The 18,188-nt window shown below is 42.4% G+C and overlaps 1 protein-coding gene across 1 annotated transcript in view; it reads left to right on the plus strand.

Moving 5' to 3' along the window:
- GPALPP1 (GPALPP motifs containing 1) overlaps positions 1-18,188 on the plus strand; it is a 145,671-nt gene that overhangs the window by 95,992 nt on the left and 31,491 nt on the right. Inside the window, exons 5-6 of the mRNA XM_085621823.1 lie at positions 7,153-7,287; positions 15,311-15,475. Of these exons, the coding sequence (XP_085477949.1) occupies positions 7,153-7,287; positions 15,311-15,475 (300 nt within the window). The remainder of the gene's footprint in view (positions 1-7,152; positions 7,288-15,310; positions 15,476-18,188) is intronic.

Below are 18,188 nucleotides of genomic sequence, written 5' to 3' on the forward strand. Positions count from 1 at the left end.
GTTACTTCTACTTAAGCATAGGACATTTAAAAAATGAAAAAAACATAGAAGACAAATTTCTACCAAAAAAAAAGAAAAGGGAAAAATAAGAAAAGGATAGAAATTCCTCGTACGGAGGCGTATTCTTACATCAATTATCCCATAAATTCCAAAAATGTGTTTTTTTCGTGTTATATGTTGCCCTGTCTAATTTTGCAATTCTGTGTATTGAGTTAAGCCATTCACACTCTAAGGGTGAAACAAGTAAGATCCATTTAATGCACAGTTTTCTGCGCGCCAATAAAATTAACAAAAAGATAAGGGTTTTATATTGTTTAGATATATTAATTATAGAGTCTGCATATGGAATTACTCCAAAAATGACCAGCGCTAGACTCAATTTGATTTCATGCCCCACAATACTGGAAATCGTTGCACCTACTTTTTCCCAGAAGGCTTGGATGGAAGGACATTGCCAAAACATATGTGCTTCGTCTGCATTTATTTCACCGCACTTTAGGCACTTCTTCACGACTTGTAAACCCATTGTGGATAGCCTTCGCGGAGTCCAATATGCCTTGTGAATAGTAAATAAGTGATTTTTTCTTAGAGGTGCAGACTTAACACTGCCATAAAAAAGATAGACATACTTGCCATAAAATGTCATGATCGTAGTTCGGCAGCTCCTTCCTCCAAGTTGCTTTAAACCAAGGCTGTGAATCTTCATGAGACTGTATCAACATACAATACCAAGTAGAAATTTCCTTTCGACCCAGTGGAGACAGAGCTAATTTTGACTCAAAGAAGTCATTTCCCTTTCCACATTTTGTCAACGTTTTAGCCCAGCTTAGTAACTGGTAATATTTGAATTTGGAGACAGAACCTTCTGCAATGTCCTGTATTTTCTGCCACGAAATTAGTTCTGAACCCTCTAACAGTTGGCCCCATCTGTCAATTCCCTTTTCTTTAATTGGAACCGCAAGAGAGTCTTGTAAACAAACTGGTGTTTCAGGCGATTTCCCGTTTGGGGCGTACTTGCTGTAATACAGCATTTGCAATATCCCCCTCGTTTGAGACCATACCTTACATGCTGCTTGGAGAATTTTGAGTCTCACCTTTTTAATGAATTTCGGGTTTTCAAATTTAAAAAGGAAAAAACTGGATTGGGCCGGAGGGCCGAAAGTAAGAGCTTGAAAAAGTGGTGAAAAGTCAGCGGTGTCTCTTAATAGTTGCCTGAATTTTTTTAGATGAAATGCTCTGATATTGAAGGAGGTCTGTCCTGGCTACTCCACCATTTTCCTTTTTTTCCCTGAACTTCCGCCAGGCTTTTCTCGGTCTTTTCTTGCCCCATATAAAACTAGAGAAAAGGCCTTGTACTTTAATTATCCAGTCCTTCTTAAACTCTAATGGAATAGAATTAAATAAAAAGGTGTATTTAGGTACAATTGCCATTTTCAGGAAATTAGACTTGCCTAGGGAGGATAGAAGTAACGATTCCCACTGTTGAAATTGTTTCCTGACCTTAGAAGTAACTTTATCAAAATTTGTTTTTGCTAATGAATTGAGTTTCTGAACCACCTCGATCCCCAAATACCTAATGCTATGTCGGACTTGGTCACACCTATAGTTTGTGTTTCATTGCATGAACTCTGTCTTGGCTGGATTAACAGCATACCCAGATATTTCCCCCAAACTCTCCATTGTTTCCTAAAGAGCTACTATTGAGTCCTGTAAGTGACCAGTAAATATCATCAGGTCATCTGCGTAAAGGCCAATGTTCTTAACCCACCCATTCCAGGAGAATGGAATGATGTTCTTACATGCCCTTAGTTTAATGGCGAGTGGCTCTATATACTAATTAAACAGTAGAGGTGAAAGTGGGCACCCCTGCCTGGTGCCCCTACCTATTGTAACCTGCGTAGATAGAGTGCCATTTACTAAGACTTGAGCTAATGTATTTTTATAGAGTTTTAATTGCAGAAACGAAATTGTGACCCAAGTTAAAACGCTGAATTACCTCTTGGAGGAAAGGACAATTAACCCTATCAAACGCTTTAGCTGCTTTGCATGTCATCACCGTTATGGGCTCAGCACTATCCATTGCTAAATCAATTGTGCCTGTCAACTCGTTGGTTAAGTCAAGCAAATGCCTGCCCTTTATAAAACCCTTCTGATCATTATGAATCAGAAGGCCGACCATCCGATCCAACCTTTTAGTAATTATTTGAATATACAATTTATAATCGCTGTTGAGAAGGGAGATTGGCCTAGATGATTCACATAACCTTGGGTCTTTAATAGGTTTTAACAAGATAATTATTGTGGCTAAATCCCAGGATGGGGGGAGTTCTTGTTTTAAGATATACACCGAATTAAAAAGATCAAGCAAAATGGGAGCCAATTCTTTCAGATGGGAATAAATTTCGTTTGGAAGAGCATCAGGTCCTGCAGCCTTGCCTTTCTTTAGGCTTTTTATTGCGCTATAGATTTCCTCTATTGTGAAGGGGGCAGATAATTCTTCTCCAAGTTCATCACTGAGGAGCGGGAGATTGATATCTTGAAAAAAAGCTGCTATTCAATCCCTGTCTGGGTTTGTATCTTCTGTGTAGACATCTTGAAAAAATTGGACAAAAGCCTGTTCAATCCCCCCCCCCATCTTCAGTGATTCTGTTCGCAGTAGTTTGACATTTTACTTCTTTTATCGTATTTCTAGCTTGGTCTGCTCTCGCCTTCCATGCCAAGAGTTTGCCACATCCTTCCCCATACTCATAGTGTGCAAGTTTACTTGCTTTCCATTTTTGCTTTATCTTAATCTCCAGATAGTCGGTTAGATTATTTTTCGCTTTTGTTAGTTCTGTTTCAAGACCCAAGCCATTAGTTGGATTTGAACGACGCCCTATATTCCCCTGTATTACTTTGATTGTATCTTCTAATATTTTGATCTCCTTCTTAACCTTTTTATTGTGTGTTGTATTAATACCAACTAATATGCCTCTGATGTAAGCTTTATATGTATCCCATACCTTATTTAAGGGGGCTGAGTCCAGGTTAAAAAAGAAAAAACTCGTTCGTAGAGTATTTCAATTTGTCAATTATTGCAGTATCTAAAAGTAGCGATCGATTCAAAGTCCAGCGCCTTTCGGCTTCAAAGTCCAGCGCCTTTCGGCTGTCTTTTCTTTCATCAAAAATTGTAGTGAAACTGCCGAATGGTCGGATAGATGCTCCGGAATATGTACCACACTCTTAATATGATCACTAATAGCGGCTGCTACCATGAAAAAATCTATCCTCGATCGGTGTCCGTGTTTTTTTGTTATGAAAAGTATATTTTCCCTTTTCTGACCCTGCCTTTACGTTTTTTTAAAGACCAACTATCAAAAAGACCTAAGTCTTGGATTATTTTCATTAGGCTCGCTCTCATTTTTGGTGCAGTGACAGCCGCCCTCTAAGACGCTGTATCCTGCGCAAGATTAAGAGGTACATTAAAATCCCTCTCCTCCCCCCCCCCCCCCCCCAATAATAATGGGCTCATTAATCTCGATTAAACGTAAAAATAATGTTTTTAGAGAAGTCGGGTCGTCGAGGTTTGGTCCATAGTAACCAACGAGTGCAAGCCAAATACCCTGGATCTTTGCCATTGCTATTACCCATCTACCTAATGGATCAACCCAAGTTTCGCCTAGAAGACATTGGGAGGCTTTTTTAAACACGATTGCAACTCCGTTTGAGTGGTACAAATGCAGTGGTCAATCCATGGATGACTTTTTAAAATTTATGACCATTCTTCTTTTAAGAGATGCGGCTCTTGAATAAAAATAATATCTGAATCACACAGCTTCAAGTACTCTAATATCCTTCTCCTTCTTGGTATGACCTTCAACCCATTGACATTCCATGTCAGACATCTAGACTTAGTAAGATCTGCCATTCAGATGAGTAATGTTCCTATAATTGTTGAGTAACTCCAGAAATTCAAACAATGAAGACAGCCGTAACACATCTAGACTAACTAGAAAATTAATAATTGACATTTGAGGACTTGTTTTTTTTTTGTTTAGTTTTTTCCTACATGCATACCCCCCCCCCTCCCCCACCCCTTGTGAAACTTATTTTTTTGCTTTTTCCTAAATTTTGATTCTATGCCCGTGACCCACCCCACCCTCCCTGGGGATCCCTCCCTAACAACTTGAGGTATGCTAGTGACCCCTCCTTTTTGAGCTCTCCTACCTCCTGATGGACTTATTCATATCACTTACTATACCACTTGTGCTTTAATCTGTTCTATAAAGGTTCTCACATCATTTGGATCACGGAAATTGTGCATCTTATTATTCCTCATGACTCTTAGGGATGCTGGGAATCGGATATTCGCAGTGGCGCCAAGGTCTCTTAATTCCTGAATATATTTGCCAAGCTCCCATTGTCTATCCAGTGTTGTACAGGATATGTCAGACCGTATCCGGAACGACCAATCCTTTTTCTTATATGATCCCTCTTGTAAAACTCCTGTAAGGATACTTTCCCTCGGTGAATATGTTTTGAAATTTACCAGGATCCTTCTCGCTGCCTTTCTACCTGTACGCATTACAAAAGGATCCTGATGGAACTCTCTGTAGATCTTCCTCCAGTGAAGCTTGATCGAGATGCTTATTGTGCTCCAATATTGGGGACACTACAAAGGCCTTGATATCCCCCCCCCCCCCCCTCCCCCTTCCGAGTCCTAAGGAACATTCAGAATTCTGATATTGTTGCGTCTTGTATTATTTTCAAGGGCTTCTAACTTGTCTCTCAATGCTTGTTAGTTTTTCTTTAATTTCAGAATCTCCTCTTGATTATCCGCCACCTTCGTTGAGAGCTGCTCATGTGCGAGTTCCATGTCTCCAACTCGTTCCACTAAACTATTGATTTTTTTCTTCCATTGATTCACAATGCCCTTGAATTTTTTGTTGGTTACTTTCAGAGATAACGAACCTCTCTTATTTAGGATAACATTGTCGTCATTAAGTTCTCTAAATAGGGGAAGTTCGGCTGAGCTGGCAATGATTCTGATGATTCTGATTCTCCTATCCTATCCGGACGTTCTAGGGGGGATTGTGAAGTGATCAGACTCTGTTCAGTCCTAGAAATTATGATGTCCAAACACAAGTCTGAAGCAGCTTCTAGGCCTACTAGTGGGTCAGAGCTGTTTTTTGTTGTTATTTGGAATGTGGATACTTTCTTGGAGCCTGTAGCAGTAGCCATACTCTCCTCCAGTTTCTGACTTTTTAATGTAGCCTTATGGGATTGTTGTGAGGGCGGGCTGAGGTGGTCTTTTGTTTTGGTTATTGGCTCCTGCGTTTGTACCTTGAAATACGAACGCAGAGAGGGGGTGATTTTAATTTTCTTGGGCTTCCCCTTCTTTATTTGTTTAGGAATATTGCGCCCTTGATTCCCTACAACCCCTTTACTCACGTCCGGTGCAGAAACAAGCGCAGCTGGGTCGTCTAGACGAGATTCGGGTCGCGTGGTTGGAGAGATCTCCTGTATTTTCGATTTTGCATTTGCAATGCTTAATGTAAGATCCTCCTTACCCCAAACCCCTCTGCTCCTTGGAGTATACCTATTTATAGTGTTACTATTGCTTGCTGTTACCTTAAATTCCCCTCTCTTGTCCTTTTCCTCCTTTTTTTCCTTGTTCCCTGTTTTTACTGTGGTTTTGCCAGGATTTTCAGCCCCCTTTCCAGAAACATCCTCCTCTGGTGAAACCTGCCCCCGCCTCCTTACCGGGGTCATCAGCGTTGTTGTTCCGCTTGCATTTCTCAGCTCCTGCACCTTTAGATTGAAAGTCGAAGTGGGATTTTCAAATACACACTTCCCGAGGCATTTCTCCCTTATGACCCGGGTAACGCTGAGTGTTCCCGGCCCGTTGGTGCTACTTCTTGGGAAACCGGTCCTTACTGCAGCGTAGCGGCGACTCCTGAGCCGCGCTGCTGCCTGTGCCCACACTCCTCCCAGCGTCTCATCAACGATTCTTCTCCGCCGCGTAGCACAACCAAAAACGCCGGGGTTAGCGTGGCAAGGAAAGTAGAACCAAACGCCAGAAAAACGCTGAAGCACGGAAAGATTTGACCCTGCAACCTCCTCACGACAGAATCACCTCGCAAAATCCGCCACGGTAAGCACAAACTGCCGCTCCTAGCAATCTGCGTCCACCATCAAAGTAGGAGAGCTCGCGACCGTTGCTGATTAGCGGCCGCCATGTTCCCCCCCCAGGAAACTACCTTACTTGTTCTTACTATGGCACGAACCCAACTCCTTTCTCTACCATTAACAGACTTATCAGCTGTTCGTGTGGACAGGCAGGACATTTCGACTTAAGCCTGCTAAGTTGCATTCTGACACTAGGGCCGGTGGCCTAAGTTTACTGGACATGCGCCTATACTGCCTTGCGCACCATCTTTCCCAGGTGGCCTCCATGCTATTCACAGCTCTCATGATGACCAATATATGTAACCTTCGATAGTGGTGCTCTCCTCAGGTGCCCACATAGCAGGAATGATCCGCAGAGCTGTACCGACTGCCCAAGTATGAGAGGCTGGTGTAAAAACTTCAAGAATCCCTACCTTTGAGGAGAGGTCGCCCCCCCTTCCCTTCCTGCGGCTGAGTGAGCCCTAATCCCAGCTTATGGGTGTGCGGGGTCTCCTGCCCATTTTGCAGGGGCCAGGGCCCCTTGCCCTCCATCTACCTGTGCCGTGGAGGGGCTCACCTGCGGTGGGCTGCCACTTGGTCCTAATGGAGGGGTGTTTCGGAAAGTGGTTACGGAAGCATAGGATTGAGAGGTTGGCATTTAGGTGTGGTGGTGGTACCAGTGTGACGGGGTGGTCATTCTTAAGAGGTTGGCAGGCTGTCTGGTGAGGCACCCTGTTTGGATGGGGTATGGTCCCCCTCCTTTTGCTGCGGTAAATGCTCCTCTACTTATGTCTGTGGATTAGTTTTTTGCCTAATTGTTCTGCTGCTTTTTCTGACCATGGTGTCTATGGTATTCTTTTTTACGGTATGTACACTTCATGGGATGTTGGCTGTTAATGACTGTAAAGCTTTGAAAACTGAATAAAGAATTGTTTAAAAAAAGATTGTTACTTGATTTACAAAGTCCTTGTCTACTATAAACTGTTTACGTGTGTTTTTCTTTAGACGGAGGACAGCAGTGGGGAGGAAAGTGGAGGCATCGGCCCTTCTCCAGCAGAAGGTCCAGTTGATCATTCTGTGGTTGAGGATTTTATACGCAGAGCACAGAAGATGAAAAAAAAGCTTACTTCAGGTGACGATGTAAGTACCTTGCAGGCTTGGTTTCATCAAGCAGTGTTTGCAAGTGTATTAAGGAGTATGATAGATTAAACATTATTTCCATAACAAGAGTGAGCTTTTAGATTTTTCGATGCACATGAGTTACTGTTGAAAAACTTTGCCCTTTAAGTGGGCCACCTCGCAGTCTTTTTTTTGTGCTCACCAAATTTCCACTTTCTATGGGAGCCATTGTTGAGAGATGCAGACCTCTTTAAGAGCATTTGGATGCCAGCTACATTGGGCACGAGTGAAATAGAGAAAATGCCCATTGGCCTGGTTTTTGTTTCTGTTCAATTTGTGAGTTTTTTTATAAATTCATAGAACAAAATCAATACTCTTATAAATGCCAGTAATGTTGCTCAGAGGATTGATCCTCTTCTGCGAAAGATTAGAGATATTTACAAGATGACCGATTCTACTCTTGGTAGGGGCACTTCAGCAGTTTATACCATTGAAGTCTAGAAAGTGAGGGCGCCATTGAGTTGAAATATTAAACCAGTTTTTAAGATCCAGTGAACATATCATTACTATGACATGTTTTATAGAATGGGCATTAGTGTTTTTACACTACTAATTGAATGTTGTAGTTGATCATTGGTAGCTAAAAAAGGAACACAAATTAACTTTATCGTTGTTAGAGTGGTATAGAGGAGTAATACCAGATAAACCTTGTTAAAGGTAGTAATATGTATTGGTCATTTGTGTGAATGCTGAAAAATGTTCAAGGCTCAGGATGCATCGTATCTTGAACTGGTAGCCTGCAACTTAGTGATTGGACTAAAACTGTTCAGATAAATCTTTGCATCTGTATACACTGCCACACCACTCCCCACCCCTTAACGCATTCTACTAGTCCCCATGCAGATACACATCAGTCGCTAGTTTTTCATACTTTTTAACATTCAAGTTTCCCCGCCTCACCCTCTGAATGTGTAGTTGAGTGCAGGAAGGATGCTGAGTTCAGAAACGTATTGTCACAAGAAAACAATGGATGCTTACATGGACAAAGGTTTATGTGATCATAGCTTTCTCTCTCCACATACAACATCTACTGAAAGGTGACAAGTCACAGTTGCCCACTACGATGGAGGAGGTACCTTTTCTGCCACTACTGTTACTTGATTTCGATCACCAACAATTCCTTTGTGACCTCGGTCTTCACATCTGCTGTGCTCTGCTGTTCTTACATCTCCTATCTATTAGGGTCTCTGCCTTTGTTTTTGTTTTGTATAAGATTGAAAGGTTCCTTTTCTTATGTGCTTAGGGACTGTGCTCTTCCTAAATCTGCAGGAATATGTTATGTGATCCACATTATTGTAGAGCTTAATTTCATATGGCTGTCTGCAGGAACTACACTAAATTGATACGTTCTACTGTTTGGTGTTCAGAGGAATGGGTAGCAGCAACACCAGTTAAAAATGCTCCAATTTGACTTAACACTGCTCCCTGAGTTTTCATAAAACCCCTGGTTACAGTAGCATGCTTTCAGTAACTGCAGCAAGTATATACCTGAGCAGCTGCCTTATGGTGGTGGGACTTCCGCACTGGCCTCTGCTCTGTTCAATCTTGGATCCACTGTGAACATCCCAAAATAGTCTGTCATGCAACCAAGAAGGAATTGGGTCACAGAGGTGTTGTTGTAGACATGGGTCTGGCAGGAGCCTTCCTTCCCAAGAAAGGGTATCATCCATCAAGACGCCATGAATCATTTAAGAGAGCACAGCTCCATGAAAGTGTTTGTTCTAGCAGCTTCTGTGGCTGTAAGGATCCTTCATTGGGATGTTCCACCATGCTGAGCTTTATACACGATTCCTGATGCTTGATATGCTGCATCTTCCTATCAGTTGCAGGAATCTTTCTCCTTTTAAAAAAATTATTTTTATTGAAAATTGGTCGCAAAGCGAATACAATAAACAACCTTTGATTCAGTACATGTTAACAGTTTCGATTCTTACACATTGCAAGACGGGCATCAGTTTTATTATTACCACATTTATTGATTGTATATCTGGTGCTTCTCTGCCCCTGTTGCTCCCCATGTGGGGAAAATCCATCGAGCGGCTTGCATATCATCCCCCGCTTTTGTTTTATCCCCCCCAGATCTTTGACCACTTTTGGGAACAGCCTCTTCCTTCATAAACCACCCTTTCCGCCTGCATACACCAGTCCATATCGGCCTTCAAGTCTCGATATCTAGGCCCATTCACCTCCTTCCATGTCCTCGAGATGTTGCGTTTTACAACCATTAAACCTAGGGTGACCCAGGTTATTTTTCTAGCCGTGAGGTCCTTTTCTCCCAGATATTTAGGAGACACCATTGGGGCGAGGCCACTACTTCCTTCCCACACAGTGTTAGCATTGTTGATATTATTTTGTCCCAAGATTTCCGGATTATTGGGCAGTCTCACCATTGATGTATAAAAGCTCCCACCTGACCACACATCCTGGGGCACAGTGGCGAGCTGGAGATGCCCATTTTAACTAGTGTTGTACTCTATGTAAGATCTTTAATTGTATTAATCTAAATCAAGAGCGTATGACCACCTCCTGAGTGGACGCCAGCGCCTCCTGCCACTCCTCGTTGCTCATGTCTCCTATGTCAGCCACCCATTTGGTACGTATTTTCCCTAGGGTGTCAGGTGCATTGTTTAGTATCTTCCTATATGTTAGTGATATTGTTTTCTCTTTTACATATTCATCCATGAGCCTATCTTCTAGGGGCGAGGAGGCCGGGAGCTATGTGCCACTAGGGATGGCCCATTGCAATGCGCTTCGTACCTGGAGATATCGAAACATATCTCCTGAGTCAAATCCATAGTCCCTTTGAAGGTCTCTAAAGGGTATTGTCTTCCCTCGCACCCATAAGTCACCAACCTTGCATAGACCGATGAGGTCCCATTTTTCAAAACCAGGTTGTTTTGCTAGAAGTCCAAGGCGCACTGACTCCCAGAGTGGAGTAGCCATAGTTATCTTATCTCTCCACCCCAGTGCCGCAGACACGGTATGCCATAGCGCAATTGTTGTTGGTGTGTATTGTGTGGGCCAACACAGATGCCTTTATGACACATCTTAACATTTACTTGATGGTGATGGGCCCCACATCACTCTTGTCATTCATTACAAGGGATGTTAGTTCTATTGAACATCTATGCGCGTCCCACCAAAGCCAAAATGGCAAGTAGAATATGTTGTAGAATTGTTCCTTTCAGAAATATACAAGGTGGTCACATTTACCAGACTAAATACATTGTGTGAGCATTACACTACTATGGATGCTTTCTCACCTGGCAGTACACAATTTAGCCACAAGGCCTTAAGGACTTCCTTTGCTTAAACCATTAGCAGCTCGATGTGGTCTTTCCTTTGCTCATGGATGTTTGGGTAGAGTCAAGCACCCTTATGGTTGTGTTACTCTTAATCTTGTGGATGTCTCAGATACCCAACAGCTCCCTGCCTACCCCTCTGCTACCAGCTAATTCAAGAAAATACAATTTAAAGCAGTTTCTGGCAAGAGTATGCACACATACATTCATACACACAACTATAAATACACCCAACCAACCATAGTAAGCATTGCCTGAGAATGGGAATGAGCCAAGACATTTGAGAAGAGATAAAAAACCTGTAGTTTGACTATCTTACCCCTAGTCTGATGGATGTTTATTATTTCGAAAAGCCACCTACCTTTTCCTCTGCTGTGCACTAAACCGACCACATTACTAGTCTGAAAGTGTGGCACTTCACTATTTAACAAGCATTTACAATGCAATGGTCTCGGCATTGGTAAAGTTAGAGCTATTGGCATTGCTCATGACATTATTTTTGTTTGTTTTTTGTTTTTAAAATATTTAAAGGAACGGCATTGTTATTTACAATGTCAATAGCTTAATCACTCTCAAATGCGAGACCTATTGCATTTGCACCCACACACAGAGCCACCTACACACACACTGATTCAGCTATTGACATTGTAAATAACAATGCAGTTTCTCTACATGGTGAAGATCAGTGAACAGATCAAGTGAAAACATGTGCCCTCACTCCCACTTAGTCACAGGTCTACGCCAACCGTTAGTCCACTACTGTTATATCACTAAAGAAAGCTCTTGCTTTCACAGTTCCCCCATGCGTCACAGATCTTAAAAGACCCAGAGCAAGCAATCGAATGGTACCTGATGTTCTGCCAGCTTATCTGCCTCTTTGGCCTTCACAAACCAGAGGTAGGCAGGACACTATGGGTAGCCAACATATCTCTGCCTAGTTAGGCAGCCACAGTTCGAGTTTAATAGAATTGCAGGCCTTGCTGATGCAGTACTCACCAGCTATCAGCGTAGCTGAATTTAAGGAGTGAAGGCACAAAGTGTGGAGGCAGAAGAGACACTAGGTATCACTTTTTAGGCAAAAGCTCAGGTCATCACACAACATGCATTCTAACAATAGACTTATAATCCGACACCTTAACCAAGACTGAATCCCCATACAGGCTACAGAAACGTCACCAGTATATATATTACACCTGACTATTTTCTATACTAAAGGACATGCAATGTAGATTAGGCTAAAGTGATTTTTTTACAGCAAAAATTAAATTCTCTGGGACACTAGACAAGACTGACAAATTACAAAGACTCCAAGTAACAAAATAAGTACAAAACCAGTTCAGCAGACGATCTAGAAACAAATATTGCTGAGCAAAAATTACTTTAACCCCTGCTCTATTCACTGTTTATCTAACCTCAGGAAAAGGGGTCCCTGATCTCCTGTTACTTTATACCCAAGGCTCCCTAATTTCGAATTTTTGCAGCTACAGACAGAAAACCATTTTTAAATGAGGATAAAAACAGAAAACTGATTATTTTGAGTGATTCCAACTACCGTCCATCATGACTGCTTGGCCATTAGCTGTGCAGATTGACAGGTAAGGGGTTAAAAAAGTAATTTTTAGTAGATATGCACAACCTTGATACTAACATTTTCATGTTTTCATATGTGCATTGATGTATCATCTGTGGGTGGACATATTAAAACTCACCTGGAGTTCAAGCATGAAGGCACATTTATTGGTTACATAAATGTGGAAATATACTAGTTTCAACATCATTTCTTCACAAAACCCAAATATGGATAAATATATATATACCATTAGCAAAAACAAATATGTAGAAATGGAAAAAAAATACCATAAAAATGGAAACCCTAGTTATACATGTGACAAATATCAAAAGATGTATCCCATATATGTTTGCTCCACAATGTCAATGCAAATATTGGTTGAAAGGGCTGGTACCCAGGGCCACTAATTATACGAATCTGCGGCAGTGCAGTTTCCTGCACAATTATGTGTTTACCTCCTATGCCACATAACGCATCATCTGTTGCACAATCTGCAGAGTTCAGCAGGAATGTAGGTTCTAGCTGAAACAGGTCAAAAGTTACTAGAAAAAAAAGCTGTGGCAACTGTTGCTGCACATTGGATGGCCCTTTTCAAACGTTGACTGGTCTCTGTTGCTTATGGCTGTACTCACGTTTTAAACTGGTACTAGTGGTGTAAAACCTTTGTCCATGCAGTATTAACATGTAAAAATGACAAACTAATGAAGCAATACCATCACAAAATGCACCGAATTATGCAGCATAATGTGCCGCCCTGTGCTCCTTAATTTAGTCAATCCTGCAACATAATTGGCTCCTTTACTGTTGCATAAGTCAAGTGTCCTTGCAGGTACCATCTTGCACCAACAGCACTACGGTATTAATTGGGACCATTAACTGTCTCAAATGTAATGTTAACTACGTGACGTGCGCTGCCATTTTTAGGTAAATACATTCTCGCATCTCGAACCTAAGGGGCGCACAACACAGCAGGCCCAAATTTCAACAATTACTAAGCTACAGCAGCGCCACATGCACTACTCGCACAGGAAAGCACTTTCCTCTGTCAAACACCCGAATCTAATCCCGCTTCTTGCCCCCTGCGAGACTTCCCGTACCTTACATCCAAGAACCACATAAAACACACAAAGCCCGCAGCCTGCTCTAGAACCTTTTAGTTTCTTACACATATACCAAGTCCTTTTCTTGCATCCAACTAACACACATTATCCTTTTAGGGCTGGGTACGGGGACATACTGTACAAAATTGGGTGTGCATAACAGATTATAAATTTCCGATGCTAGGAAGGGTTCTGCCCAGAAGTCGGTGAAATTAAAGTAGTCGGAGAAAGCCACCAAGGATTGGGCAGCGTAAGGGGAATTCTTAACACCAGCAAGGGCGAAGGGCTTGTCAAGAGTACCCTGAAGAGAACATGGCAGTGTTGGAGTACCAAGAAAGTGAACAATATTAACATGGGTGGAGTTCGCGTATTTCACAGATACGCTTAAATTGTCCGAGAACAGCAAAATAAAGGGTGTTTGGAGAACATATGGTAAAACGAACTATCTCGAGACCAACACCTTCCACCCAGCAAACCAATCCCAACATAACAAGGTTCCCAATCTACAAAGCACCGCGAGACCACAACTTACAACACCCGCAGCATTCTTACACAGTTTCTGCTCCTTTCACCAGGTCACACCTTAAGCTATCACCTCCTTAACACCCACAATGTTCCTGCAACCACGAAGACCCTAAACAGTCATACTCCAAGTTCCATACTTGCTGCTACCGGGAAGTACACCCAGCTTACACTGAGCAGTCTGCTAAACGCGGCGACCCTTCTTAACCTTAAAACAAAGAGACCTTCCCTCATCAAACACTGTGCCTCCATTCCGCAACCCTGCCCCTCACACACAAGTAAATTCCCTGCCCAATATGCGTCCCCAAACGCGACCGACCCTGCGTCATCCTTTACTGCCGCGTGCACCGAACAAAGGATACCAGCACCAAGGCTTGAGCTGCTTCTTCTTCTTCCGCCCCATGTCGTCCACGCGCCGAGGACCGAGTACTGCAGAAAAGGGGCAAACACAGAGCAGACAAGACGCAGCCACCAGCAAGGAGCCACAAAATGGCCCCACGTAAGCTTACACTCCCAGACTGCACTGCGGTCAGAGGAAGAGCGGTGACGTCGAAAGTGAGAGAAACAAACCAGGGAAACAACGGGGAAGCCCTGTAACAAAGACAAAGTTAAATCCAAAGCAAGAAAACAAACATACATTAATAAAAAAAAAAAGATCGCTTACCAGCCAACTCCAGGAATCCTTCGCCTCACAGCAACAGACATGAAATGACCATAGAAAGAGTGAAAACAAAACAAAAAAAAACACGCCCACCAGCGGAAAAAGGGGCCAGCCGGCGATAATTAAACTTCTTGCAAAAAACACGCCCCCCCGATCCGAAAAGGACGGGGCCTAATCGGAATGACGGACCTCTTCTCCAATGGCTGGCCAGCATTCAAGAGGCCAGCCAATGGGGAACAGGGGAGAAGAGGGGCGGGTTCAAGCCCCTCCTCTCCAAGTCATTAAATCTCGGATCGAGACTGCGCAAGCGCAGCCTTCGAGACGAGACCTAAAAAGCAGTCATTTGCTATCTCTCTCTCACACACTTGTCCCCTCCACACCTCTTCCCAAACATATGTCTTTGCCCCCTTTACATGCCCCCAGTTCGCACAAGTTGGGAGTGGGAGAGAGCCTACAGCCATGATATAGATATAGATCTCCTCAAGTATATGAAGGTAATGTATACATAAAATGCAGCCATATAAATCTATATGTATGAATTTCCTAATATATCTGAATTTCTAGTCGCAGATTGTCTTTGAAAGTTCTTTCTGGCCATGCCACCTGCCATTGTTATGAGAACACAGAATAGCTAGTTTGTGAAAATAATTATTCACAGAGCATCTGCCAGCATGTGCGTTTGGGTCAGACTCACCATCTCAATTTATTCTTTATTTGTACATGACCTGAATCAGTTCTTGTAGAGCTCATGTTGCCTTTTGTGTGTTTTTCCATGAAAATGTAACAAGCATATGAAAGCACGTATTCCATGTTCCGTTTTTTCCTGAAGGATGAATCCCAGCAAGTTAAAAGAGAGTCCTGGATGACAGAGCTGCCCCCAGAACTAACAAACTTTGGGCTTGGCCCAAGAACATTCAAGAGACGGACTAACGAAAAGTCAGGGGACCGATCTATTTGGACAGATACTCCAGCAGAGAGGGAGAAAAAAGCTAAAGTGAGTATTGTACCCAGCAGCTTTCTAGTGTTAGTGAAGTTACAAGTTGAGATTATTAAATTATTAATAAATGTTTTTATGTTAATAATGTATGCATTAATTCTACTATGTTATCCCACTCCCCAAACTCTTTTTTTTTTTTCCTTTTTTTCTGTGAAATCTTTGAACACGTTTGTGTTCTTGTCGTCACATTTACCAGACTATAAGGGTGTCGAGGGTTCAGGCTAGAGAACTGGAACATGTCTTACACCAAAGAGATTAAGAAATTGTGGTTTCCGCGCCATTAGATTTTATTCAATCGGGCCTTCAGTTAGAGAACAAGCTGTTACGTTCAAGTTAAAGGTATTTTTATTAGAAATCAAGATTACAATTTAACCTTATACTTGAAAAGTCATAAAATATAAATAGAAAATCATATAATATATCTAAAATGCATACTTGATGCTTAATATTGCAGATAGCCAATCGGAACATAAGTTAAACTTTCACATTAAAATTCATCATTCTCATATAATCCCTAGTCTCTATATTCCAAAATGCTGGCCACCAAATACAGAAACTAAAATTTTAAGTTAGTCACCATTCTAGTTTGACATACCTCTCCTGCAACTTATTTTTCTCAAGAATTTTAATAGCTTCTGTGACAAATTTGTTATCACTCTGTAGATTGAAATGGTACGGGGGAATTAATATATGATTTTTAATTCTGAGTAGAGTACATTCAATTACCCTCTCTTCAGATTGTTTTTTACAAACATATTTTCCAATTAATAAAGGCACATATACAATGGCGCCGATCAAGGGACAAAGTACATACAAAATGACATGTGAAAAAAAGTATATACAAAACTATACACTTAAACTAAACGTTGCCAATACCCAGAAAAAATGATACTAGTGTTCACACATTTATTCTGGGTGATACACTCAGAGGTAGTCAAAGTGACCCCTTTAGGCAGGAGGACTTAATTTCCTATAGCTCTATTGTGTCACAAAAAGAGTTTTTAAACCATTCTTTGTAATTTCAAAAATGACTCCTCCTTAATAAATGTCAACGTGGACGCGTTTTAGCCTTAGATGATCTTCTTGGCAAGGTGAAACCACCTAAAGACTCTCTTTCTCAAAAGGGAAACCATCCATAAATGTGTGCCATGGCTTCTCTATGGGCAAGTCAGAATCACTGTCTCCTGGTCAGCCCTCTGTGATCGTAGAAATGCTTTCACAATCTTCCATTGAATGCTTTCACAATCTTCCATTGCGATCCTCAGCGTGAGCCCACGGTGACGATCGCGGTGGAAGAGCTGAGGGCTAAGTCTTTAGGTGGTTTCTCCTCGTGTTTGAGGCGCTTGTTACGGCATAACAGACCAGGATCTGTAATACAAGTGACCCGTAAAAGAATTGATTCTTGTTCCATTGCCCTTGTCCTGAAGAGGCCAAGAAGATCATCTAAGGCTGAAATGCGACCGCGTCGACATTTATTAAGGAGGAGTCATTTTTTAACTTACAAAGAATGGTTTAAGAACTCCTTTTGTGACACAATAGAGCTATAGGAAAATAAGTCCTCCTGCCTAAAGGGGTCACTTTGATTACCTCTGAGTGTATCACCCAGAATAAATGTGTGAACACTAGTATCATTCTTTCTGGGTATTGGCAACGTTTAGTTTAAGTGTATAGTTTTGTATATGCTTTTTTTCACATGTCATTTTGTATGTACTTTGTCCATTGATCGGCGCTATTGTATATGTGTGTCTTTATTAATTGGAAAATATGTTTGTAAAAAACAGAAACTGAAGAGAGGGTAATTGAATGTACTCTACTCAGAATTAAAAACCATATATTAATTCCTCCGTACCATTTCTGTTTTATATTTGATTATGTCCCATACCCCGGATATAGGAGGGTGATTTGGGTATACCCCGTATATACACATCACTCTGTAGACAGCAATCTTGGAGGAATCTTCCAAACACACTTGCAATGCTTCAAGGCAGTTGTGGGTTCTTTTTTTCTTTAAACCACAAGAATAGATAACGTTTTCTCAATTGCAGGTGTACTGGGTATATTGTGATAATATTGGATTAAGTTTCTCTGTCAAGTGACTAAAGCCCACACTTACGGTTCACATAGGCACAGGCACAATCTACTGAAAGATTTTTCAAATCCCGTCTACGAGGATTCAAAACTAGCAAACATATGGGAGCGTGGCCACGCTAGCGACCAACATGGCCACTTGTTGTTGAAGCTGCGTCGCTCGATCCAGCTAGTCAGCATTATCCCCAGTAATGAGCGCTGCAGATGCCCCAGATCTGACGGCGCTGGAGGGCTGACACAGCCCGGAGTGCAAAGCGCCGACTCCGGGGCTGAGAGGTACCTCCGGAGCTGAAATCCAGCGCAGGCAAGCTGAGGGGCGGAGAACATCATTCTGGTGCGCCTTGGACTGGACAGAGCCGAGATTCGATGAGGCGCGCAGCGGGAGCAGGTGGTGAGTTGTGCGCGTCGCGGGGGCGGAGAGGCGGATTGCGGGGCTGCGGCAGTGATCCCCCCCGCTACACCACAAGAGGGTTCTGTGTATGGACACATCTGGTCTTGCCTGGGCCCCACAAGCGTCCACCCACCATTTCCGAGGCCATGCGGGGACAGGGCCCGCGAGGTGCCTACAGGCTGCCTAACGGACGGTAGCTCGATGTAAACGACAGGGAGGAGCCGGCCGCTA

The sequence above is a fragment of the Triturus cristatus genome, chromosome 8 (assembly GCF_964204655.1).
Source record: "Triturus cristatus chromosome 8, aTriCri1.1, whole genome shotgun sequence".
In the NCBI taxonomy this organism is placed as follows: domain Eukaryota; kingdom Metazoa; phylum Chordata; class Amphibia; order Caudata; family Salamandridae; genus Triturus; species Triturus cristatus.